The sequence below is a fragment of the Protopterus annectens genome, chromosome 2.part2, assembly GCF_019279795.1.
Source record: "Protopterus annectens isolate FY-2018-M chromosome 2.part2, PAN1.0, whole genome shotgun sequence".
Lineage (NCBI taxonomy): Eukaryota > Metazoa > Chordata > Ceratodontiformes > Protopteridae > Protopterus > Protopterus annectens.
In genome coordinates this window covers 219,081,415-219,107,731 of record NC_056730.1, presented here as the reverse complement: position 1 = coordinate 219,107,731, position 26,317 = coordinate 219,081,415, and the positions used below count along the sequence as shown (strand labels likewise).

Below are 26,317 nucleotides of genomic sequence, written 5' to 3'. Positions count from 1 at the left end.
TATTTAAAACTACATTTAAGACCATATTTGAAAACATTTCAAAATACTATGATTAAAAATACTTTGATTAAAAACATATATGTAAAAAACATTTAATATATATCTAACATTCATAAATAAATAATGGCTTCATTTAAATAACCTCCTATTCTTCAAAACTGGCTTAAGTGGTATCCTGTCATTAAGGCCCTTCCCTTTGTTAGCTCTTAACCTAATGGATCCATCTGGTTTCAGAGGTCTCAGTTTGATTTCTTATATTGCCACCCCTATCACTAGGATTAATTTTTTCAACAACCAGCAAAACAAATTTATGGTCATTCCCTTCAGAAGATATAGGTTTGGCTAATGCATTTGTTAAAACACCATTCCTAATGTTGAGTAAATGTTCTCTGATCCTAAACCTTAGCTGTCTGTCAGTTTTGCCTACACAGAAGGCAGAGCATAGTTCACAGATAGCTAAATAATCCACATGGTTCGTATTACAATTTGCCACCACATTGAATCTATATGTACGCTTAGTATCTGGATGTATGAATTTTAAAGATGAAGTGGGTGGCCTAGTCACTAGGCTTTTTAGGAAAAAATGTTATAGGAATACCCTACTCCATAGAAGTAGCATGCACCCTGAACATATTTTTAGGAATATTGTAAAAGGGTAAACCCTTGGAACTTCAAGGTTAACAGCTAGAGATGATGAATTTGAGAAAGAATTAGTTAAAATTCAGATTCAATGAAAGGGGTTAATGCGGATAGCACAACCACAGAAGTCCTGGATGCAGCTACTTCATGGAGGGACAATATAGGGAAACCACATTTCTCATAATTTGGTGGGAAAAGAAGTTTAGTCCAAAAGAAAGGATTTGTTGGATTTTCAACTTATTATACCAGTGATGTGAACACAGTAACCAGTGTTATTAAAAAGAACTGGAACATACTTACTCAGAATCCAGAAATTAAGCAAGTTGTAGGGGAAAATCCAAATTTTATATTTAAAAACAAAAAGGAATTGAACAGGATGTTATGCTACCCACAAGAAATGACAGTAGTGAAGGGGACGATGCCTTGTGGTGAATGTAACCAATGTATATACATTAAAAAGAATAATACATTCAAACATCCAGATACTAAGGCGTACATATAGATTCAATGTGGCGGCAAATTGCAATACGAACCATGTGGTTTATTTAGCTGTCTGTGAACTATGCTCTGCCTTCTATATAGGCAAAACTGAAAGACAGCTAAGGTTTAGGATCAGCTAACATTTACTCAACATTAGGAATGGTGTTTTAACAAATGCATTAGCCAAACATATATCTTCCGAAGGGAATGACCATAAATTTATTTTTCTGGTTGTTGAAAAAATTAATCCTAGTGATAGGGGTGGAGATATAAGAAATCAAACAGACCTCTGAAACCAGATGGATCATGTTAAGAGCTAACAAAGAGAAGGGCCTTAACGACAGGATACCACTTAAGCCAGTTTTAAAGAATAGAAGGTTATTTAAATGAAACCATCATGTATTTATGTTTGTTATATATATATATATTTATTTATATTAAATGTTTTTATATATATATATATATATATATATATATATATATATATATATGTTTTTAATCAAAGTATTTTGAAATGTTTTCAAATATGGTCTTAAATGTAGTTTTAAATAAAGCATGTCTTTGCATGTATAATTATATAATTATTTAGGATGATTACCCAAGTAATTAATTGCTATGTTTTAATTGGTTCAAGTATATATAAATGCAGATGGCAGCATGTTCTCTCTAAAGGTCGGAAGAAGTGATATGCTTATCATGAAAGCGCTTACCTACTTATAATAAAAGCATACTGGATTCTATTGATGTTTTGACTCATAACAACTTCGTGCCTTTGTTACCCTACCGATATTTTTGTGGATTTTTCATGAGCTTTTTGTATATTGGTGGAGTACTTATCCTAGCTGCTTCCTTTCTGGCGTTTTGTGGATTATTACTTCTCCAAGACAGTTTGTTTCCCTGCCAGCTGGTACCCATTTGCAAATTGTATTACAGGCAGTGGCTTGACGTTTACACTTTGGGTGCTGCATGTATTGGGTAGCTCTTTTAAAAACTCAGATCTATAATGTTCATTACACATGTTTAGTAAGGCCAATTGTAATCCCATATAAATTCATCTGTTCTCTTAGGTAACATGAATCATTATGTGCTGATATTTTGCTTTATTTTTGCTCAAAGACAAACCACGTGACCTTTAGTTCCTCTCCACCACCCCACACGCTGCCCAGTGATATGGTAAAACGATCTTTCTAAGACAAAGAGCTTTATAGTCAAGGAAATGACTTTGCCATTTTATCTATTGCCTAATGTCATCTCCTTCTAAATGTTTCATGGATTATCCTTGTGTGGCTGCATTTACTAATAACCTTGTTCAAGGACAAGACACATACTTAATTCCACTCACCACTTCCAATTTTAGTGTCCAGTTAAATTATGGTAAAATGAAGGAATGGTATCAAAGCTTCTGGAGATCAACACTACCAATTACCTTCATCGCTGAAGCATTCTTCTTTAACTCACACCTCTGACATGCTTACTTTTACACCTCTGTTTATATCATTCATGCCATATTCATCTCACACTTCCTCATCTTTCCATCTATTCTTCTCCTATTTTTTCCTTTTAATTTCTCCAAGACTTCTGGGTTTCTAATAAGACAGGAATGGACACCATTCCCAAGTCAAAGTATAATCAACGTTAATGAAATTTGTATTGCTTCAATCTTTGATGTTAACCAAAAGTGCTCTTTGCAGCACTCACAATGTGCCCAGAACTGACTCTTGCTGCAATTCATACATAGTTACATGTATCAGTAATGCATCTAAACAAAACTGTAAATTCTTTTTTTTTTATGAGACTCCTTCCACACTGCCCTTGTTTTTGCCTTCAAATTCTAGTATTTTATGACTCTGTTTCTCTGTACACAAGTCACTGGGTGTAGTAATTTCAACAATCAATGCTACTTTTGTCTTCTTTTCCTGGACTACTATATCTGGTTTTCTTGCATCTTTTTTGAATTGCCGGTAAAAGGTGATCTCATGTGATATAAACCAACACTTTCTATATTGCTTTGTGGCTCATGTTTACAATGCTTCTCTGCAAATTATTTTACAGCTTGGACTTTGTTCCTAGAAATCAGAGCTGTAGTATTCTAAAAAATTCCATACAAAAATTTGCATTTGTTCATGTTTTATTGTTGATCCTTCATCAAATTCCCAAATATCTACACGCACTCTTACTCAAGTTCTTTTATATCACATTCCTGTCCCAAGACTGATATTTTCTTGGTGCTACAGCTTTCCTGCTTTAAAAGCTGCTTTTGCACACTTACAAAAATCAAGACATTCTTACATCATCTGAAAAAGTTTTGACCAGTTGCAGTTGTGCTTTCAGGTCCTTGCCTGATGAACTACACAGTTTAAATTGTCCCCAAAGAAAGGGTAAGACGTCTTTATAATTTAGTTTCTGGGAGTCAAACTGTAGCCATGACCTAATCTATTAAGTAGCAGCTTAATGGGTCAAGGCCAAGACAAAAGAAAAGCAGTAACACAGTAACTCTGGAATATCCCTCCTTTGAATTTTTATCATTGAGATAATTTGTCCTTTATCATGGCTGAGCTGCAAATTGGTTTGCCACTGTTTCCTGGTCATCATAATGTGATCAGTCAACGAACAGCATCTTATACATTTGTAAGCATGCTTATCCATGAACGTGGGATGCCAGCAAATGCTTTTTTGTAGTCTAGCCACACCATATTTAAGATTCTTCCCCTTTTTTACAATTCTCTACTACGACTTTAACAACAATGATTCTTTGTGCCATACGATTTTCTTTTACTCTTTCATTTTGCTGCCATACATAATGCTGGTTTCTTCTAAATGACTATAAACTCTGTCAGCATCATTTCAGTGTATAGAATATATGGGTCTTTGTTCAGTCCTCAAATGACAAATACATCAAACCTCTGTTTAGCAAATGTAAAACACCGAACATTCAATCATCGAATATTTTTCCCAGAGAAAACAGACAGTAGATCAACATGCATAAAAAAAAAAAAAAAAAAAAAAAAAACAGCGCGGTATATCAAATCCACCCAAGTGGGGGGGTTATGCCACCCACATGCCCCAATGTGGTGGCCTGGGTTGCTCATGCCCTTACTTATAGATTGATCCGTTTAAAACTTTCATTTAGTGGCTACAGCTAGGAACTGTAATAGTGTGCATTCTATAATTGCTTTTTTTATTTAAATTACTAAATTGTAAACTGCTTTTTCATACTGAGACTTGGATTTTCTCTTTTGTGGGTGTTCTTTCTATGCTTTTAAAGTGAGGTTTCTGTGTTTGCTCAGGTGGCATAGTCTTGACAGAGGCCTGTTATGTAGGCTGGAAGTATTGTTTGTGTTTCTGGCAGCCATTTTCTGCTGATTGTCTTCATTATTATTGAGAGTAACAAGGCCTCCTGACCTTCTGCAGTACGAGTGATTGGGTAATAGCAGGGGCTGAATAGTAATATGATCTTCCAACTCTTCCATTCTTACTGCTATATAAACCCTGTGTCTTATAAAGGTTCTGCTTGTATTGTCTAGGCTCTAGTGGAAATTCCTTAAGATTCCAAGAGCAGGCTAAGTTATTTCTTACACTTATTTCACCGAATTGCACTTCTGAAACACTTATAATTGTGCTATACAATTGATCTACTATATTTTTGCACTGTTATGCTCCTTGATCTGTTTAAAACTTTCATTTAGTGGCTACAGCTAGGAACTGTAATTTAATTTTTTCCACCCACCCTCCCTAGTGTTGTGTGTACTTGGTGGCTTTGCAGTTGCCCGCCCATACTGTATATTTGATCTGTGACACTCCTCCCAGTCTAGTGTCATTAGTTCACTCACTCTAATAGAGAACATTTGTATAGGCCAACCCACTCAGATTCTTAACGTTGAATTAACTTCTGTTCCAGCTTTCTCCATTTCCAGGGTACATTTTTGGCTAGGCTTGTATCGGTAGTACCTACCTATGAACCTATATGCCAATTCAGAGATCTCACTAGTGGGGAAAAAGGGCAAGTTTCCTGAAGATGGACAACCAGCTCTATTCCCGGAGTAAAATATTTTATGACTGGACATTACCAGAATTAAACATTTGATGTTTTAAGTTTGAACAGAGGTTCAATGTATTTGTTATTCGATGACTGAACATAGACCCAACTATATTGGTCTACAGTTTTTAGGATATCTTGCTGGTTCACCTAAGGAGCATCTTTTTTTTTTTCCTGTACGGGGTGTGCCTATAAATAGTTTACTCGTCGCTAATCTTGAACTGCATCTGGACTTGGGATTTTCCACTTAGGTTAGAAAAGTTTCTTAATTTTGTTTCAATTTCTCTGGCCATTACTTCTTTAACTTCTTATTCTTTTACTTCTTCTATCCATTCAGCATATTTGTTATGTTCCACATGATCTTCATAGACATTTCTCCAAAATCTCTTATTGGGGGGGGGGGGCGCGCTCCATTCCTTTTGCCTTGCTTCCCCATCCATCCAGCCATCCATCCACAACCCTTTTTCCCCATTTTTGCGCATGGGCTTAAGGTGTCACTTCAACAGATTCTCTAGAAAACGTTCTTGGGTCATCAATAAATTGCTTATCTTTGTACTTTTATCTGTATGCCCTCGTTTTTCTGCCTTTGCTGACATCTTTATAATTTGCAATACAGATCCAGGTCTGTTCTGATACTGCTCATTGCTTTTATCACACCTATTTTTGCCGATTTGTGCCCTCTTCTGTACAAAGGCACTTCTAAAAATTGCTTTAGAGTTTTCCCTATTTGCTGCTTCCATGACGGCACTTGATTTCCCCCTTTCCTATCCAATACTGCCCTGTGTTCCTATCCAATACTGCCCTGTGTTTTTGTGGTAAGACATTATCGGTTATTAATTTAGCTGCACAGTAATACATCCTATTTACTTCTGTCATATTGCATGGATTTCTAACGGTCTTGATTACTACCTTCACTTGTTTTATCAAACATCCCACATTTTGGGCGTTATTGACTTTCTGTAGTCTACTTCTTTCATTGATTTTAATACGACTATGCATATCTATTAAAATCAAGCTAATCTTCCCTTAGATTTTCTTCTAAACTAAGGGCACATTCTTTGCTCTCATGTTTCCTTTAGGCAATATAACTAAAATTTCAGAAAATCTTCCTGTCCCACAGTCTCTTCAACTTCTCTCCCTTTCATCCATTGCTCTTTCATACGGGAACTCACTGGCCTATCATACTACAGTACTGACTGCTTCAGAGCTGCCAGTGTCTTGTTCCTTTCCTTGCTGTGCAACTCCAACTGAACTTTTGTATTGGCTTCCTACTGAAGACTCAAAAGTATCTTTATACGGCAACAGATCAGATGCTTCCCACTCCACTGGTTTCTCCTTAATTGGAGATTCATTTTTCTATCATGTTGTGATGTTATCAGTTAGATTTTTCTACTCTAAATCCCTTACCTCAAATGTAATCCATAACTTCAGTTTCTATGTCTTTAGCTTTTCCATTATTAATCCTATTTTTTACTTCCCCCTTTGTTTTCTTATTTTTTTTTTGTATTATAAATTTTCCATACCTGGATGGCTTTGTTTATTTCTCTTCAAATATCTCTGGTGCTGCTTTTTTGTATTAATTAGGTTTACTTTCTGCTTTGCATAAATATTGCGCCACATTGAATCTCCTTTTCTTTCCCATGTCCATATTTCTTCTTTGGATCTCTCCAGCTCCTCCTGTCTCTCATTACCTGTGGGACTCACTGTTCCATCTTGCTGTGACATAATCTTTGTTAGATTTTCTACATTAAATCCTTCACTTTGCAGGTCTCATAACTTTATCTTCTATATTTTCAACTTTACTTAACTAATCTTCTGTTCTACATTCCCCTTTGTCATCTTATTTTTTTGTACTGTGAAATGTTCCGTATCTGGGTGCCCTAGTCTGTATTTTTCTTTGAATATCTTTGCCTTAGCCAAATTACTACCAAAAAAAAAAAAAAGCAGTTGCATTCTCTTTTGATTAATATTTCAACATATCAGAGCTCTTGCTCTTTCCCATATCCATATTTCTTTTTTATACCTTTCAAAAATCTCTAGGATGTTGTTCTTTATATTATTTTCGCATTTTTTCAGTTACTTTTTTTTCCAATGGTCCAAGGTTTCTTGGTCTATATAATCTTTTTTCTTGCTTCTATTAGAAGATAAACTTGCATTTAAAGCTTTTATGTTTTCTTTCCTCTAAATTTCTTTGAATCTTTTTATATATCCTGCCCAGAAATTCTGGGGCTTCTTGCATTAATAGTAACAATACATAATTTTTTCATATCCTCAATAATCCATTTGGCTTTCTGGCCCATCAGTTTTTGTGAACTACTAATTACTTCTACAACGAGGGACCATCTACCCAGAGGCTGGCCTAACCCCACTGTAGGAATGTTTCAGTGTCTTGAGGATTCTACACTGTCATTTTTTTCCAGTCCTGGCACCAATGCACCTACCAGGATGGAGCACTTTTTTTTTTTTTTTTTATCTTGAGACTTGTGCACCCAGCTGTCTTTTTTAACTCACTTCTGTCCATGACATACACTATATCAAATACAGTCTATATCAGTCTCGTCTTGGTGAATTTTGTAAAAACAGGGTCCATCTTGTGAAGTTACTCATCAAGACTTGAGGATGAATTCAATTCCATCAATACTACTGTTACTGATTTTATCATCCCACCATTCGGACCTCCTCTCCTCTCTATACAGTGGATGATCTCCTCCTCTCGGGTGCATCTACGTTTGCTTTTTTAATTGGCTATTTCTGACACCCTTGTACGTATACTGTACACGTTTTGTCTTAGTCTTATTTTTTCTCCCAGATCCACAATATAAACATGTAGGGTTTACACAGTCAGCACAAAATACAGAAGTAGAACCATACTTGCATTCTATTAACAGCTAAACAGCTATTTAAAATTAAAAAAAGAAGCTTATCTGGTTTGAGCTTGCCTAAAGTTTAGTCTACCATTTTCCCACTGCTCTGTTACAGAGCACCGTACTGTCTGGACTGTATTTGTAGAACTTTGTATATCATTTTCTCCCAACTATGTCTGCAAGTAAATTCTTAATATACTTGTTCCAACAAAAATGATTTTACAGCTGAAGCTAAACACGAAATTTCATTTCACAGACTACCTTTAACTTTTTTTTACCATTCTCACTTAACTGGTTCAATCGTTGCTTGCATACCAAGCGGTCACTGCAATACTGTTCCACACTGGGGGAATTTCACACAGCAATGAATGGGAGGGAAGATTAAACTTTCCGTTGACTGTTTTAAGAAAAACTTGAACAAATATTTAGTAAACATGTTCCTGTATGAAATGAGGACATACAGTGATAAATAGGTTTGCAGGGATTTGTGCTGTATGCTATACAAACAAGAGTGGGTTGCAAGAGAAAAAAAAACGGTTGAAAAAGCAGTCCACCTACACAATGAAGCAAAGACATAAATCATTTTAAACTTTAAATCAGTTAATACGCAATTGCAAAAAATAAATGCAAAACAAAAATAAATTGTGCCAAAATGTAAATTAAAGATATTACAACACTAGATTATATACCCAACCAATTAAAACAAACCAAGCTGAAAACTAGTCTACATATACATTGAAATTCACAACAGCAAGTCTCTATCTCACAGCTTATAGGTTCGGTTGAGCTCTTGGCAATGGAGTCTACAGACACAAAGAGGGCTTGACTGGTTCCAGATTCCTCCAACACACCAAAGACTTTATGTAAATGAGTCGGCATTCCTCCAATTTATATGTCGGAAAGTGTCTGTATACATATATAATGTATGTATATTTTATAGAAACACCTGTGCAACTCAACAGACCGGCTTCTCAAGGTTAGTGTCAGTATGTGTGTAACCAAGTGAAAACTCAGTATAGCCTGTGACAGATCTGTCTTTCAGGGGAACCAAAGCATGTGCATTTATGTCTAAAATAAGAAATAAAATCATAGATGCTTATCTGTGGACAAACACAATACTAAGCTTATTGGGTCATTAGAAATGTGAACAAAGTCAGTGTAGCTTGTGAAATAGCTGTGGACAGTGGGGGGGGGGGTTAAAGAAATATAAAAAAACCAAATAGGTGCACACAGAAGATCACTATAGCTTGTCTAGTTGCAGTTTACTATTTGAATACATTTCTGTGATTGTGAAGGAAGTGAAAATAATAAACAGACACATGAAGTAGGAGTAAGTAGTCATGTTGTTATATACAGCCAACAGCAATAACGTGAACCAAGTTAGTGTGTTCCATTTCTACTTTTGTCTTTTGGAAGACCTAGCTCATTAGGCAGAAGTGTTAAATGTTAGAAGAAATTGTTTTGGACGTTATAATATTAGAAGAGAAAATAACTATTCGGCTGTAAAATGAATGCAGCTTTTGTTAGAAAAAAACATTATTAGGCTACAACATGAATGAGGCATTGTCAAGATAGTGACATTATAAACAACATGTGTTTATTGCGGTCAGAATGTCCTTCTATACTGCACAGCTTTATAAACAAAAGGGGCTGTGTCTAGGTCTAGGGATGTCATTGCCCCCTTTGCTCAGCTCTTATCAAGCCAAATTGTTGAATATAATGCCACCTTTTGGCGTGTATCTGTCCAGACACATGCAACTGGAATGCCCATAGAGAAAATGTCCTACACGGACCGACTCAAAGCCCAGTCACTGTACTTTACTGCCAGGAGATGACCTGTTTCTGGCATACAAGGCATCCTCCTACCCAGTACTGATGGATTTACTGTACATCATCAAGTCAAGAGACATCAGAAATGCTCAGTCTAGGGATTTAAACCTCTTCTAAAAACAGACAAGACATGTATACATCCCAGAGGAGTTCAACTAACTTACCTTTACTCTACCAACTGTAAAGTTTCTCTAAATATTAAAATGACTTGTCATATACCTTGTATCAATGTTTAACCAATGTTTTTAATATGTCTAATTTGCAAATGTTTTTTTTAAAGACTATACAGTCATTGTTCTTAAAAATGTTTTGTAATAATTCGGAGCTTTTCTCTCTAGGCCTCCACTGAAAATGGGCTTCTACCAAGTCAGACTGATCAATTAATAAATATGACTCTCCATACACATAATAGAAAGTTTCTCTGTCCGTATTCAAATACAACTTAGATCTCTGGATGGGAAACTGAAAATTTACCCCAAGTCTGCCCCCTGTACTACTAATGGTCAGAGGCAGCTCCTAAATGCTTTATCCCATGCATGGGTGCCCTCAAATCCCAGTTATTCTCATTAAGAGAAATATATAATTAATCAACCATGAGACGGGCAAGGCCAATCTATATCCAAATAGGGAAGGTTATTTTGGGCATAAAAAGGGAAGCTGAAAACACTTAAAATGGTCTGCAAGGGCAGCTAGTCTTGTACCTACCTACGAACCTAGAATAAAATTGTAAATGAATATGCAAGCAAAATAGGTTAGGCATATTTGTCATGATGCAGTGTAAATCATGAGACTGAAACCCCCCCAATTAGAAAATATATACAAAGTTTCCAAAATGATAGTGGGCTTTGAACCATCATCTAGATGGAGAAAAGGTTTATTGAATAGTATAGCAATCAGTAAAGAAGTTAACTGCCATCCATACGAGGAAAGGAATTTTACTGGATATTAGATAAGAAAAGCCATATACTGCGAGACTAACAAAGCTTTACTAGGTCTAAAAGGACTAAGAGTCTACCTCTCAAATGAAAAAAAGTGTATACTGGTCAGTTATGTACAAAAATAGTTAAATGGTTTTGGCTTTTTATTGTCTAGCTATGCTTTTGACACACTCAAGCACCTGATGTTTCCCGTTTGAAAAATAAGCCTGCTGCAATGTTCCGCTGAACTCCAGAAAAAAAAAAGAACTTTCAGATTTACAGTTGTTGCGGTGGGGGTGCTGCGGTAGCGTTGTTGCCATACAGTAAGACGTCCTGTTCGATACTCAGCTAAAGCGTCTTCTGTGTGGAGACTTGCGTGAGTGGGCGTACCCTTGTTGAAGGTTGTGCATCAGGGCTGGCAACTCGGTATATAAAAATCTACTGCCAATCATTAGCGTACCGGAGTTCCTCTGTGGTGACCCCCAATTGGGAAAAGCCAAAAGATATATTTATTATAGTCAGAGAGGAGCATGATACACAAAAAGAAGGTGGCTTTTGGGAGGGAAGGGTGAAAATGCATGCTATCTACAAGTTAAGCAACCACCTGAACTAAGACTGCAGCAGATGTGCCTTCATCCCAGTCTAGCAACAGAGAGAGAGACAGAAGGCAATTGTTTTTCTTTTTTTTTTTTTTTTTTTGGGGGGGGGGGGGCATTTTTACCAGATACAAGCATTTTACTTTGAGTTGTTATTTTGTCAGAAGCAATGTAACCTTCCTAGCCTAGAAAAAAAAGAAAATAAGGACTAAACTAAACCAAACTTATTTCTCAGCTCACATTCAGGCCACTATACTGCTCAGACAAGCTCCATGTGGGTTTACAGAGTGGTCCTAGCAGCAGGGAACTCAGAAAAGCGACTACCTTCTGGATTTAAGTATCTTTGCTTTTTTTTCACTTGGAATAGCTTCTGTAGCTTACCTTAAACTAGCCTGAACTGTTTAACTGATTGCTGCATTATTTTAAAATCTGCACTTAGTTACATTTTAGTCTAATTTGATCGAAAGTTTGCTTGTTTGTTTGTTTAATTTATCTGTGGAGGCTGCCCACTAAAGTGTGCTAGCCTGTGTAACTAATTTATCACTGTTTCTGCATTTTGTGTGCATTTCTACCAAAAAAACAAAAAAATAATCCTTGTTTTCCCGCCTTCCTCGACTAGTTTAGACCAGTTTACAGGCATTGCTGTATTCTGGGCTGTGGTGTAGTTCCTGTGTTGTCCATTACCTTACTTGGATAGAAGGAAGTTTCTTTGCTCACCAGTGGGAGTGGGGAGCCTTGAGCAGCCTACCTGTCCTTGGGGGAAGTGACCTCAGCACAAGAAGCTGTAGTAATTGGTTGTTTTGGACCATTTCTAGCTCTTTTGTAGTTCACTGCTTAAAATCCGCGTTTGCACGGCTTTGCGCGGTCGTGCACATAGTGCAGCGCCGGTTAAACTGTTTCTGGCTCCGCCAAGTCTGCTCTTCAAATTTTCCCTTAAGGAAGCTCTACTCTTAGTATAACCAGACTACTCACTGTATTATACGCCTAGCACTTGTTCTCAATACTTCTCTACTAAGTAAGCACTCTCGTACTAAGTAAAGCACTACATCTACTTATCACCCCTGTGAATATCAACTTCCCTTAAAGGTATACCACTCCCTTATACTGTTCTAGCATGTTGAGTGGTAGATTACTGGCGTCGTCTCCAGTTCAGCTGGTCAATCTGGGTATCTTGAGACAATGCTACAATTATCTCATGTACACAGACAACCCTCTCCTCCTCCCAACAAACACAAATACATGTGAGAGATGCAACTATATAGCCAAACTGGAGGCTGAACTCTCTCAACTCAGGGCTGGCATGACCAGACAGGAGGAGATGGCAACCACACACACAACAATCCCAGTCCCACATAGACCTACCACAACTGCAAACCAAACACATAAAAACACAAAGACATACTCGGAGGCTCTAATAAAAAACTTACCAAAACAACAGAGGCTCCCAAAGCAGACATCCAAAATTCCACCACCTCAAAACAAAACACATGCAACACATACTTCAATAAATCAGTGTGTCGACCAATCGCAGCCCTTAAGGCCAAACACCTTGCCTGATACACTAGTAATAGGTGACTCCATAGTCAGACACATGTCCCACTGACCAGGCTGAACAAGGAGAAGGTGACTGTGAGCTGTCTATCGGGAGCTAGGATCCGCCACATAACACACGCACTCAGGTCACTCCAAAGCAAGTACAAATATGACTCCGTCATTGTCCATGCTGGTGTGAATGACCCGAGACGTACCTCCCTGGACTACATGAAAAAAAAAGAGACATAGAGGAGCTCTCCAATTATGTAGCCCAGGCTGGTATGACCCTGACCCTGAGCAGCATCTTGCCCTCACCAAGAATGATACCACAATACAAAGACAAGATGATCAGCTTTAACAATTGGCTCAAGTACTGGTGTCATTCTAAGGGGATCCAATGTCTGTCTGCCTGGGATGATAGGTTAGACAAGCCACGCTGCTTCGCAAGGGATGGCTTACACCTGTCACCACTGGGCTTCCGGATATTGGCCAAGGCTCTTGCCACCCCCATAGTGCCTTTTTTAGGCAAGGCTCAAAAGACAAACCCACCTCCTTAGAAAAGGGATGATATGTTAGACAAGCCACGCTGCTTCGCAATGGATGGCTTACACCTGTCACCACTGAGCTTCCGGATATTGGCTAAGGCTCTTGCCACCCCCATAGTGCCTTTTTTAGGCAAGGCTTAAAAGACAAACCCACCTCCTTAGAAAACAAAAATTGAAAAAAACTAAGAGTAATGCTGCTCAACGCCAGAAATCTAAATCTCAAAATGCAGGCACTTGATGCACTCCTCAGCATGGAGAACATCGACGTCTGTGCAGTAACTGAAAGCTGGTTCAAGGCTCCTGAGAGCACCCCAGCGCTACCAGGCTATACCTCGTATCATGCTTTTCGGCCCCAAAACCCAGGCCGAACCACAAAGGGAGGGGGAGTGTCCATATTCATAAAGGACACCCACACCTCCAGGTTAGTAGCAACACATGAAGCATCAGAGACCATACAGGTGCAACTAACCATAGGCAAAACACTGCTATACAACTGGTAGCATGTTACAGACCACCCTCCCAAATCTCAAGAACCCCACTCAGCCTTCCTGAAGACATTAGAGGATATGAATGTATCACAAAATACCATCATACTGGGAGACTTCAACTACCCCAACATAGATTGGGTACATTATTCTAGCCCTAATACCCTAGCCCAAAGGTTCCTGGAATTCATAAATTCAAATGCACTGGAACAACTAGTCACCTCTCCCACTAGGGGAGATAATATACTAGACCTGATCATACAAACATGGGGACAAAATGCTCCACACCGAAGTATACCCCTCACTAGTGAGATCTGACCACAAACTAATCACCCTGGATATACATATCCCACATCCACCCCCAGCACAAAAGACCACAGTGAAAAACTTATCAAAAGCAGACTTCACTCTTCTTAAGACTGAGATGGTATCCTTTAAGCCCACTGTGCCAGTGGATACCACATCCCACAATGCCGAATCCTTCACAAATGCTTTCTATGGACATCTCCAAGAATGCATGGATGATGCAATCCCAAACAAATCCAAGTCCCTCTCCACCAAATGTAAGCATCCTGTCTGGTGGACCTCAGCCATAAACAAATTGTATAACGAAAGAAGCTACTGCACATCGGAGCGAAATCCCATGAAGGGAAGACATCTCTGATCAACATTAGCAGAAAACTACGTTCTCTCATAAAAACATCCAAGGCAAACTTTGAGAGAAAAATCGCTAAGGACACTAAAGATAACCACAAAGCCTTCTTCAGCTATGTTAGAAACCCGGGCGGAAACCCTCAGATATGCTCAGAGTTGGTTCACAACAACAAAAAAATACACTGAACCCACAGATATTGCTAACATTCTGGCTGACAGGTTCCGTGCAAATTTCTCCCCTCCTTCACCCCCAAAAGAAGAAATACTTATCCCAGCTGAATGTAATCTCCCTGTCATCTCAGATGTCCAAGTGAGAACTGCCCTAAACAAAGCAAAAACACAGCATCAATGGGACCTGACGGTATCCCGGGTGCGTGTTACGTGAACTCCAAGAGGAGCTAAACCCACACATAAAAATGCTATTTAACCTTAGCCTTACTTCAGGATATGTACCTGAACACTGGCGTACAGCAACAGTGGTCCCACTCCACAACGGGGGTGCCTCTACAGACCCTGGAAACTACCGCCCCATAAGCTTAACTAGCCTGGTCTGCAAAGCTATGGAAAGAATCATTATGGAACTCATAAACAGAGACATAGGGGACCTACAGACACTTGACCCCACCCAGTTCGGCTTTGTAAAGGGCAGATCCTGCCTTTTAAACCTGGTTGACTTTTTCGAAACAGTCACTAGAGCCATTGATGAGGGCAAAGCAGTCCATACAGCATACCTGGACTTGGCTAAGGCCTTCGACACAATACCCCACTCAGGCATCATAGATAAGCTAAACAGCTTAAAAGTAAACCCTTATGTCACTAGATGGGTTGCAAACTGGCTAAAGGACAGAACCCATAAAGTTAAAATCGCTGGAGCAATGTCAGACTCAAAGCCAGTCACAAGTGGTGTCCCACAGGGATCTGCCCTGGGACCCCTCTTGTTCGGCATTTATTTCTCAGGATGTTAAAGCAAACATGGGAGGGCTGTGGCTGACAAAGTTAGCAGATGACTGCAAACTAGGCGCCATAGTCGATACACCAGCAGACACACACATCCTACAAAAAGGCCTCACTGAAATGGACAACTGGTGCCGTAGTCACGGCCTTAAACTAAATGCCAAAAAATGTATAGTCATCCCTTTTGGAAAAAATAAAGTACCCACAAATTATCACATAGACAGCAACCCACTGAGTACGGAAAAAGTAATCAGAGACTTAGGGACCCAAGTAGACAGCGACCTCTCATTTGACACCCATGTTGCCAAAGTGGTTAGAAAAACATTCTACCTTGCACACCTCATCATGAAGGGATTCACATCCAGATCCAAGGATGTCATTGTACCCCTATATTCCTCCCTCATCAGACCCATGATTGAGTACAATGCCCCATTTGTTATGTACCTCACCCAACATTTGCAACAGCTGGAGAGACCACAAAAGTACCTCACCAAAAGGATCAAGGGTCTCCCAACATATGTCTTATTCTGCCAGACTATTCAGTAGCATACCGCCTGCTCAGAGGTGATCGCTGCCTGATGTACAAGGCCATGTCCAATCAGGATCTGATGGACATGCTCCACCTCAAAAAATCCAAATCCATCAGGACCACGAGAGCTAAAGACTTAAACCTCGGCACAAGTATGAATAGGACATGCTGGAGGGATAGATTCATAACCCATGCTTTGGAACAGGATCCCAGTTCATATTAGGCAGAGCCCCTCACTGACTCTCTTCAAGAGAAATCTTGATGAGTGGATGGGAGATCGCAAGTTTACCCCAGGGGTCACATCTGTGTCACTACTAGACAGAGGCACAGTATTCTAGATTTATTCTGTACATTTTTGTACCATTTCATGGGGTGGCAAAAGCCACATCACTATGGCTAGGCTTACAAATGCCCCAGGGCAGATAGCCTAGTACTATACTATGAAAGCATCAAAGATAGGAAATTGCTCCAAAATGCACCTCAAACATCTATAACCCCAAAGCTTCGGAGACCCTCAGATCAATTAGGTTATTTATTTTACAGTTATTACATTACACTTGAGCAGTTGGGGTATACTGTAAGGACAAGGGGAAAGAAAAGTTGAAGAGTAAGTCTAAATTTCCTTCTTTAGTCATGACGCTTTGCTTAGGTCATTACTGGACCAAAAAGTCCAAAAATTAACTAAAATGCACCTCAGAACATCTACAGGCCCAGTGGCTCAATTTAGTTACTTGTTCTACAGCTGTCAGTGTGTCATCTGGCCCAGTTAAGGTGTATTAAGAAGATCCCTGAAAAAGCTGAAGTCAAAGTCTGGATAAGGTACAGAATGATATCTAGACAATGTGACTTAAAGCTGGAGTAGTGAATTGGGGGGGGGGGGGGGCACCACAAAACCCTTTACTGTGGCACCATTTCACCCAAGGCTAGCCCTGATAATGGATTCCTCTCAAGTGTTATACAGCAACGGACACACTTCACATTACGTTATAACCTGCCTGTAGTGCACTCCACATGCATCCTTTCCTTGCCTGGTTACCATATTCTCCAGTTTTAGGACTTATTTCATGAAATGCGAGCACAGTAAAATCAGCACAGCACAAACACATGCAACATGTTCCAAAACAGAAGATACAACAGGCCAAGGCCACCTTAATTACACTCCTTAATCAGTTTCTCAATGTCCTTCCCTTGCGTCTTTCACTTATTTTTACACTGCTAGACCATGTTTTCATGACTGGTCAAAAGTGCAGAAAATCAGGGCTCGAAATCCTACCACCATTGTCAACTGAAAACATTTTGCTGCAAACAAACATCAAGGATGTGATAACAGTTTCCACCAGCAAAATAAACTGTAGTGCACGTTGTAGATAAAGCATATTATGAGGGGAAAAAAGAAGAAACACTAAGAAGCGTCAGAAAAAAATGGATAATTAAACCCTTAAAGTTTTTATATAGAGCTTTAATATGCAAGGATATTAAATTATGGATTACATGTGAATATTGCTGTGATTTAGTTCCACAACTCTACGCTACATATTTTCTTTTCCAACAATACAAAATAAACAGATACTACTACAGACTTTAGTGCCTTGAACACTAATAAGGGGAACATGTACCATGTAACTCTCAGGACTGCAAGTAGTCTACTTTTCATCTTTACATCTGTGACCTAGCTATAGCATTGTATGTTAAAATAAGCAGTTATATACTCCGTAAATTTGCAGAGGATTCTGTTCATAAAATTTAGGCCAAGATGTTTGTCATACTTTTCTAGGTGTGACTCCCTCAACCTTATCTGCTTAGTGACTGAGCAGTCACATCAACTGACAGGTGTTCCATATCTGACCTTAAATAATAGGAGTGCTTTTGTCTTGTATATTTACAGTCTTACATATGCACGAACTTCCTGTACATTTTTTTTTTTTGGCGCTATGGCTGAAAAGTGTTTCACTGCTTAACACATTTACCTTTTTACTATTAAACTAAACATTGGGGATCTAGGGATGTGCCCTGTCCACATTTTACAAAGAAGACGACTGACAAGATGTGGTAATGCTACTTAGAATCCACAGTAAAGATACATGTGCTGGAAAGCAATATTGTGTACTACAGCATTAATTTCTGGGTCTATTGACTTTTTGAAGAGTGGCACTTGGTCATTTATCAAAGGATATAGCTAAATAAAATAAATTACATATAAAAAAATAATTTGATCTAGACATTCACAGACCAACCAGCATAATCCGCAGGCCAAGAGCAGTAAGACAGAGCACATACGGTGCAAAAGCTAGGGGAAAAACATAAGAGGTGCACTACTGATGACAACAAAATGCAGAGAGACTTAGATATGAACAAATTACTTAAATAATTATGAGGACAATAACTAAAGACTGCAAGAAAAGCACAGGATAGTCTAGATTTCCTCACCCAGATGAACTGAAAAAAAGAGCAATTTTTCCCCCAGCACATCAGCACAAAGAGCTGCTAAGGTCGCATCTCATGGATGCCTGGAAATCCAATTTCTGGTAGGTTATCAGGTAAAACTTTACCAAGTAAGGGTAGTAAAAATGATACAAGACCTAAACAAATTACCACAGTAAAGAATGGGAATATTAAAGACCTGAAGAATGGTGACAGGTTATATCCTGGCAGGGAGTGCTGGCCTTAACAACTGTAGGACCCAATCTGGCCAGGGGTGGGGGGTAGTAGTATATAAAAAAAAAAAAAAAAAACACACACACACATATATATATATATATATATATGTTCCCAGATGAAGCTAGCATTATATTTTCACCCTCCTCCAGTATCTACTTCAAGGCTGCACCTGTTCCAAGGGTACAAACAAAAACCAACAGCTAAGCAAAAGTAATCCAAAAGAACCCTTGTTGCTAACTGTATGTTGCCTAGTATTTGAAGATCTTTTTCTAAGTTTAGATGGTGAAGGCCTTGCAGGGGGGGATGAAATGCACTATGATTTTAATGCACAGAAGTTGACCGGTAGGTATCCAATTGTTTTGCCACATAAGTTAAAAGTGGCAGCTGACACAGCAGCCTCATCTGCTGCATGGTCATTTTAAAATTTCATCAGAATGTTTCATACACAATACAAAAAATACATACATAACACAGGAATTAAAGTTACAGTAAATTAGAAAAAAAATTATGTTAGGCGGCAAAGGAAGAAGGGTCTGAATTAAGTCGGCATTTTATTTATTCTACAAAAGCTGTGAATGCATGGACCACCCTCCCCAAAAGTTGTTCAATCACATGGCTTATGAAAGTGCACAAAATCAGTTATAACAGAAATCACATTTGTTAGCAAAGAGTTGCAATTAGTCTATGCCATGGGAAAAATAGACAACCTGAGCAGGACAAATACTCTACATTTTCCAAGTGTTTCTGGCTTTATAGATAAGCCATTTATTTTTGCATAACTCAGCATGAATGCCAGCTTTAGTGGCAGTAACATTGTTAGCAACACATCAATGCACTCCACACACACACACACACACCACACACACACACACACACGCATGCATACTTTTACATTCATATTTGTATGCATTAAAAAAAAAAGAGATTCATACAAAAAAAATTAAAATACAGCAGATTTCTTCAAATGAATTATCAAAGCAGTAAACAAACTCACAAACACATCAATAAAGTAAATTATTCCACGTCGTACATGAATGAGAAATCATTTTAGGTGTGGTCCCAGGAGAGCTACATGGAAAGAAGGTCACAATTATTCATAAAAAGAACCTTGTGTTTAGTAGATTATTCCACATAATACCTCAAAACATACAAAAATGACAACCAAGTCATTTTAAGTGCAGTCCCAGGAAATCTATATGAATATAAAGGTAGAGTAGAGACAAAGTGGAATATTACAAAACAGACAGAGCAAAAGAATTACATGCAGGGTGACAAGGCTGTGTTCTCAAACTTTTCTTTTCCTATTCTTTGCAGGAGCAAGAAAGCACAAGGAGTCTGGAGAGATGTGCACTAAACAGCTCAATGGGGCTGGAGAGAATTTGTTTTTGCAGAAACCAAGATCTACAAAGAAGTTGACTCACTAGTGTGATGGGTGGAAAATGATAAGGAACTGCATCACTGCAAATATGGCAAAGTACACTAAAATAAACAACTAAGAATACATCTTCGGAGACAGAAACTATACAACATGACCCAAGCATACTAGACCAGGCTAGTAGTAAGGCAGGCTAGTGAATACTGGAATACACCAAAAGTATTAAATGACAGAAAATGTGCACTACTATTCTTCTGAAAGTTCAAATGAACTCCTTTCTGCAATGACAAATAGACACACAACACAAGCAGAGTACCAGTGGTCATAAGCAGAGTACCAGTGGTCATAACTGTTAATATTATATGAAAACAAACTATTTATACATTTTTGTGGAGAATATGTTCTCTTTGCACACAACTTCCTCAACTAAGGAGTCACAGACAGGATCACATCGGTAGAATGCTTTGTGTTAAAAAGAGAAATACATCCTGCAAACTAAGTAAGGATTTTTACTACATTAAATAATTCAAGACTGTAAGACACAAAAACACCTCATGTGGATGTGGACAAAAAGAAGACAGGCTGCTAGATTTAACTAGACCCTGAAGCTACTAAAACAAATAAAAACATGCGTGTCACAACTGTCCTTTTGTCATTAGATCATTAGTCAACGTTTCATGAAAACATCTGCCTAATGGAAATCATCACAAAAGCATACGGATTGCTTTACAGACTAAAACAACACAAAGCACTGACCATATACTTCAAGTTCACATTACTTTGAAATTTCTAATAAGAAATCGTTTCTTACAACACTGTTTCAGTGGCTTTTGCATCAAACACTCATCACAAGATGTTAGTATTTAACTGCCTAACCAGTGTTATTGTCCAAGTGCTGCAAAGTTTCAGGGGGTAGGGCAGGGTCCCTTTTTCCAACATGGTGAAATCAATTTACTATAGTCTATGGTAGAGGGTACAGAGGGCCCTTTCCCCTACCTGAGATGTAGTACCTTTGACCCTGCCCCCCCCCCCCCCCCACACACACACAATCACTCACGCAAGTTTTTGTTTCAGAAACTGTTGATAAAGATACTTATTTGAATTGTTGTCTACCTTAAGTCGCCTTGATTCTGATGACATAAACTGATTCTTGTTCATAGTACCTTACTTAAAGTATTGGTAGGTCAGCAATGTGCTATTTTAGAGTTGTCATCCATGGTGAACAGCACTGTATCCCCGTGTGCCATGGTAGTCAAATACACACCTCCCTATCCAAAACATACGGTGGGATTGCTATTCCCCATGGATGATGACTAAAATAGCACATTGCTGACCTACCAATACTTTTGACTACGTAAGGCAGTAGTTCAGTGCACTCAAACTGTGGGCAATACACCCATCCTTCAGGGTCGCACCATTAGCGAGGATGGGGGGTGTCAATCTTCACAACCAGCGTGCACGTAATAGTTACATGGCAAAGACCGTAAACTTAGTACAAAGTTTCTTTTCACCCCAATATGTTTACCGGTCCATTTTACATACCACCCCCGAAAAAAAATCTTAAAAAGAACAACATTCGCGTTCCTGAGGCAGTGGTTGCGACAGAACGGCAAGAAGCAAATACTGACGATTTGGATGTCCCGAGGTTCACATACCAAAGCAGCTGGAATGTGGAAAGAAACTACTGGAGCCCACAGAAAACTACCGGTGACTACACACACTGCAGAACCCGGCCATCTCCTAGATGTGCAACACCGCTTCTGGTAAAGGGAGCAAATAAGCAAACTGTGGAACACTTACTGAGGTGAGTGTTTACTAACAACTTCAACCATATGTAACTTGAATTAATATGAGTCCGTGTTACCATAAAAAAGTAACAGGAAAAAAAACATGCAATACAGTCCCAGATGAAAAATAACAGTCTGCACACTAAATATATCAGGGGTGTTTATTACTAACTAGTAATGCTCTCAGTAGCTTCAAACTGAAAGTTTCTACGCTGAGAAGATCCCAGCAATATTAACCGAATGAAACTAACAAAAGGTTGCAACTGTGACCAATCTAACTCCTACAGTAAATCTAACTAAAACTAGATAAGGCTGTATTAAAAGCAGTTACTACTACTACTATACTAAAAAATACAATAATGAACATACTAACCAATTAAAGGCTGAAAGCCGATGACAAGAGCAAAAATTAGGACAAACCATATATAATCCATTTCAAGAGAACAAGTGCACCTGCTCCTTTGGAAACGACCCTTTTTATTTATTACAAAACAAAATCTAGATCAACTGCATATCACCCTCCAGCGACTGTTGCTGCTCAGTACGTTGTAAGTATCGCAGTCCAGTTTCAGCGATACCAGCTAGGAAATGCGCTACCTGAGGGGTGTGACCTGCAGCACTTTCGTAGTTTGAGAAAAGTCAGCGGTGAGCAGTAACACTTCAATTAGGCGTCTGAGAATTACTCTGAGTTACTGGAGTTCAAAGGTCCAACTAAGTCTACGTTTAGAACGACAGGGACAATTATACCACTGGCTCATGTTACTGTTTTGACGTTGGTCTGATCATTTAATGTAAGTTGCACATAATTCACAGCCGAAGAGGTTCTTTTGTCTAGTTTACCATCCCGAACAAGTAAAAAGAACTGGGCCAGGGAGGAGCTTTTTTGTAGTAACTTGATACCTAGTAGAAAACGTAATAGTTTTCTAGTATCCTCTCTTTATTGTCTAAAAGTACAGACAAAATTAGTTTTATGTTTACCTTCGTATGCTTAAAGACTATTTATTTGCAACTATGCCGGCATTTCTTTCAACCCCAAAATCATTCTGTGTCTTATAATTCTAAAGCTTAAAAATAAGCAAGCCCTCCCCCATACCTTTCAATTCACCATCTGGAGAATTCTGGACAAAAAATGATGGTGCCATACCTATCAACTGTCCAGATATTTGAATTAGTTTTGGTCTCTTTCTCATAAAATCGTCGTTTTCAGGCAAACCGTTGGTGAATCATTGAGGACTGAAATCAGAAAATAAGACTTTGAATTTTTATTCCAGTTTGATGACCGGGGAGGTCCACTGGGCTCAGGGAGCCCGTTTTCAGTGGAGGCCCGAGGAGAAAAGCTCCGCAATACATAGTTTAGTTACAAGAATTATTACAAAGAATAATTGCTTTACAAACTTTAAAACAGGTAGAATTCAGAAGAAGAAAGTTACAATTTCATTTAGGCAAGAAAGGCAGGCACACAGCATCAGGGCTACATATTACAGAATTGTAATTTATAATATCCACATTTGAGTGTAAGGTTAGTTTGATGTGATAGTTAGCCAGGAGTATCAGACAGACTTCATATCCTTCAGAAAATTCATGCAAATACAAAACCTGCTATCCTATCAGTTTTCTAAGTTTGTAAGAGCAATTATTTGAAAAATGCCCCTATTTTTGGGACTTTTGTCATACCCTTTATTTTTATCTTTGTCCAGATTTCTTACTCCAAGAGGTTGAGTTATGGAGGACAAATGCTCCTAATCTGGGGTATTAAAAAAGTATTCTAATTCACTTAAAAAAAAAAAAAGTTAATACAACAGCAAGTTTTGCATCAACATGTATTTTTTGACCAATATGAAGTATAACTCCTTGACATCTAGCACTATTTATTGATTGTAATTGTCAGTAATTTACCACAAATTATAACATTTACAAAGGACAGAGCAAAAACATCAGGCAAAATCAGAGACAGGTAAGATGTATGCATCCTCAAAAAACATTTCACTGTACCCTGTACTACTGACTTGCACTAAGCCTGATTTCTATAAAAAAGCATATACACGGACATATGTGCATCATGTATGCGCAATTTGTAAAATAAACAAACAGTGGAAGATAGTGGTTTGAATCCCACTACTGCTAACCAGAGCGAGGGTAAACATGGTGGACAGTGGCTGTTGTGCTTAGATCTGCACCGCTGCTCACAACTAAATTAAATATTTTAAGGCTTAAAAAAAATCTTTCTTGAGTGATACTACTGGTACCAAGCATATTAAGTATGGGAAAGACACACAAATATGAATCACTAAGTAATTCACTATGTGTCCATTATTGCTCTGGGTATGGGCCTTCACTATCTACCCTTGAATAGATCTCACTCAGTACACCCCCTAGACCCAAGTTCATAGGTTCATTGCTGATTAATAGGCCAATGTCCGAAAAGCCCTTATAAGCCTATCCTTGTTTATCTCAAGTCTCCCAATTTACTAATAGCTAGGTGAACTAAGATCACAGAGGTATGGGCATATGTTATGTTATCTAATACCGACTGCCTCTGTCCGTGAGGGACAATGTTGCCACCCCAGGAGTAAATTTACAATTACCCATCCATTTATCCAGGGTGCACTTGAAGAGGGTTAGGGAAGGGCTTTGTTTTATGTGAAAGGGAAGCTTGTTCCAGAGAAGCGGTAGCCTGTGAGACACGTAGCTATCTCTCCAACATGATTTTTTCATGTCAGAGGCCAGATTAAGGTCCTTGGAGCCAGTGACTCTCATGCAGTTAGATTTACAAATGTGCAGCATTTCCATTAGGGCATCATCAGAGACAGCCTTGTAAGCCAGACAACGACTGACCTTAAGTAGTCTGTATGAGACAGAATACAGTGACAGGACTTTCAGTCTTTCCGCATAGGATTTATCTTTCATACCCTATATCTTCTTGGTGAGAAAACTCTGGGTCACTACAACTGTTGCAGATGTCTGGTAAGGTACATGTAAAAAGGTGCATTGTACTCAATTATTGGTCTGATGAGGACAGAGTACAATGGAATTGTAGCATCTTTTGATCTAGAAGGCATGCCTTTACTTATCAGTTGTGTCATATAGAAGGATTTTCTTACTGCAGGGATACATGGAGGTTGAAGTTCAGATTACTGTCAACCTGTGTACCCAGATCACGTACCACTGGGTCCTCTCTTAAGGGGGGTACTATCTAAATAATAATTAACTGGGGTATTTGCTTTCCCAAAGTACACAATTATATATATTTTTTTTTGCATTTACTTTCAATCCATGGCTTTGGCGCTACTCTTTTATCTGCATGAATCCTTTCTGCAGTATACCAGCTTCATTCAGCGATTTAATGATTACCCTTAATTTGTAGTCATCCACAAACTTGGTCAGCCAAAGGCCATCTACTTCTTACTTGATTTCTGAGAAATATATTCCAAACAGGAGAGAGCCAAGCACAGTTCCATGTGGTGCACCGCTGATGACTGGCCTCTTGTTAGAGGAGGAGTCACCTACTTTGACAGTATGTGTTTTGTCGGTGAGCCAGTTGGCTAGCCATCTAGTGACATAAGGGTTTAGTTTAGAGAGTTTCTGTGTAATACCTGACTGGGGCATTGTTTCAAATGCCTTGGCCAGGTCACAGTAGGTGGTGCGCACAGTCTTTCCCTCATGTTTGGCCTTGGTGACCCTCTCAATGAAGTCAACCAGATTCAACATGCACAGACTACTCTTAATGAATCTGAACTGAGTAGGGTCCAGTGTCTGGGGATTATCTTTGTCTATGTTTATAAGGTCCATGATGATTATTTCCATGGCTTTGGGCCTATAGTTCCCTGGGTTGGCTGATGGACCACTTTTATGTGAGGAATGACTATTGCTGTCTTCTGTTTTGATGAAACATAGTGTCTGGAGGTAGTGGTTAAATAAGGATGTATGTGGGTCTGTTAGGTCATGTTTTAAGTTATTTAAAAAGCAACCTTGGATGTTGTCTGGGCCCAGAGCTGCCACGTTTTTAGGCTTAAACAATGAAGAGATGACCTGCTGAGGAATGGTAGTAGGTATACTTTGGGAGGAACTGGTGGGGACAAGGGGGATAAAGTCTGATCCAAATCTGTCAGCTAGCAGGTTGGCTGTTTCCTCCATTTAAGTATACATGGTGTCATCCACTACTAGCTCTGTGCATAGATGGGTATTCCCCTTAAGGTTTCAGCCATAGTTAAAAAAAATGCTTTGTGATTATCCTTAGCTAATGTGGCTGTTTTTTCTTCATAATTTGCTTTTCAGGTCTTGACTAGATTTCTTGTGTTTTTTTTTTTTTTTTAGATTAGTGAGGGAGTTCTTCTGGTAGGCCTGCTCCCATTTATTCATGGATATTAGTTTATTTTGTTGTATAGCCTGTTTATATTAGTGGTCCACCAGTGTGGCTTGTTTTTCCTGGCAAGAC

The 26,317-nt window shown here is 38.7% G+C and overlaps 1 protein-coding gene across 1 annotated transcript in view; it reads right to left on the bottom strand.

Moving 5' to 3' along the window:
* Window positions 1–22,721, bottom strand: part of LOC122795603 (proteinase-activated receptor 2-like) — a 131,396-nt gene extending 108,675 nt beyond the window's left edge. The window contains exon 1 of the mRNA XM_044063866.1: window positions 22,256–22,721. Within this exon, the coding sequence (XP_043919801.1) occupies window positions 22,256–22,316 (61 nt within the window). The 5' untranslated portion in view covers window positions 22,317–22,721. The remainder of the gene's footprint in view (window positions 1–22,255) is intronic.
* Window positions 22,722–26,317: the final 3,596 nt, after the last annotated feature.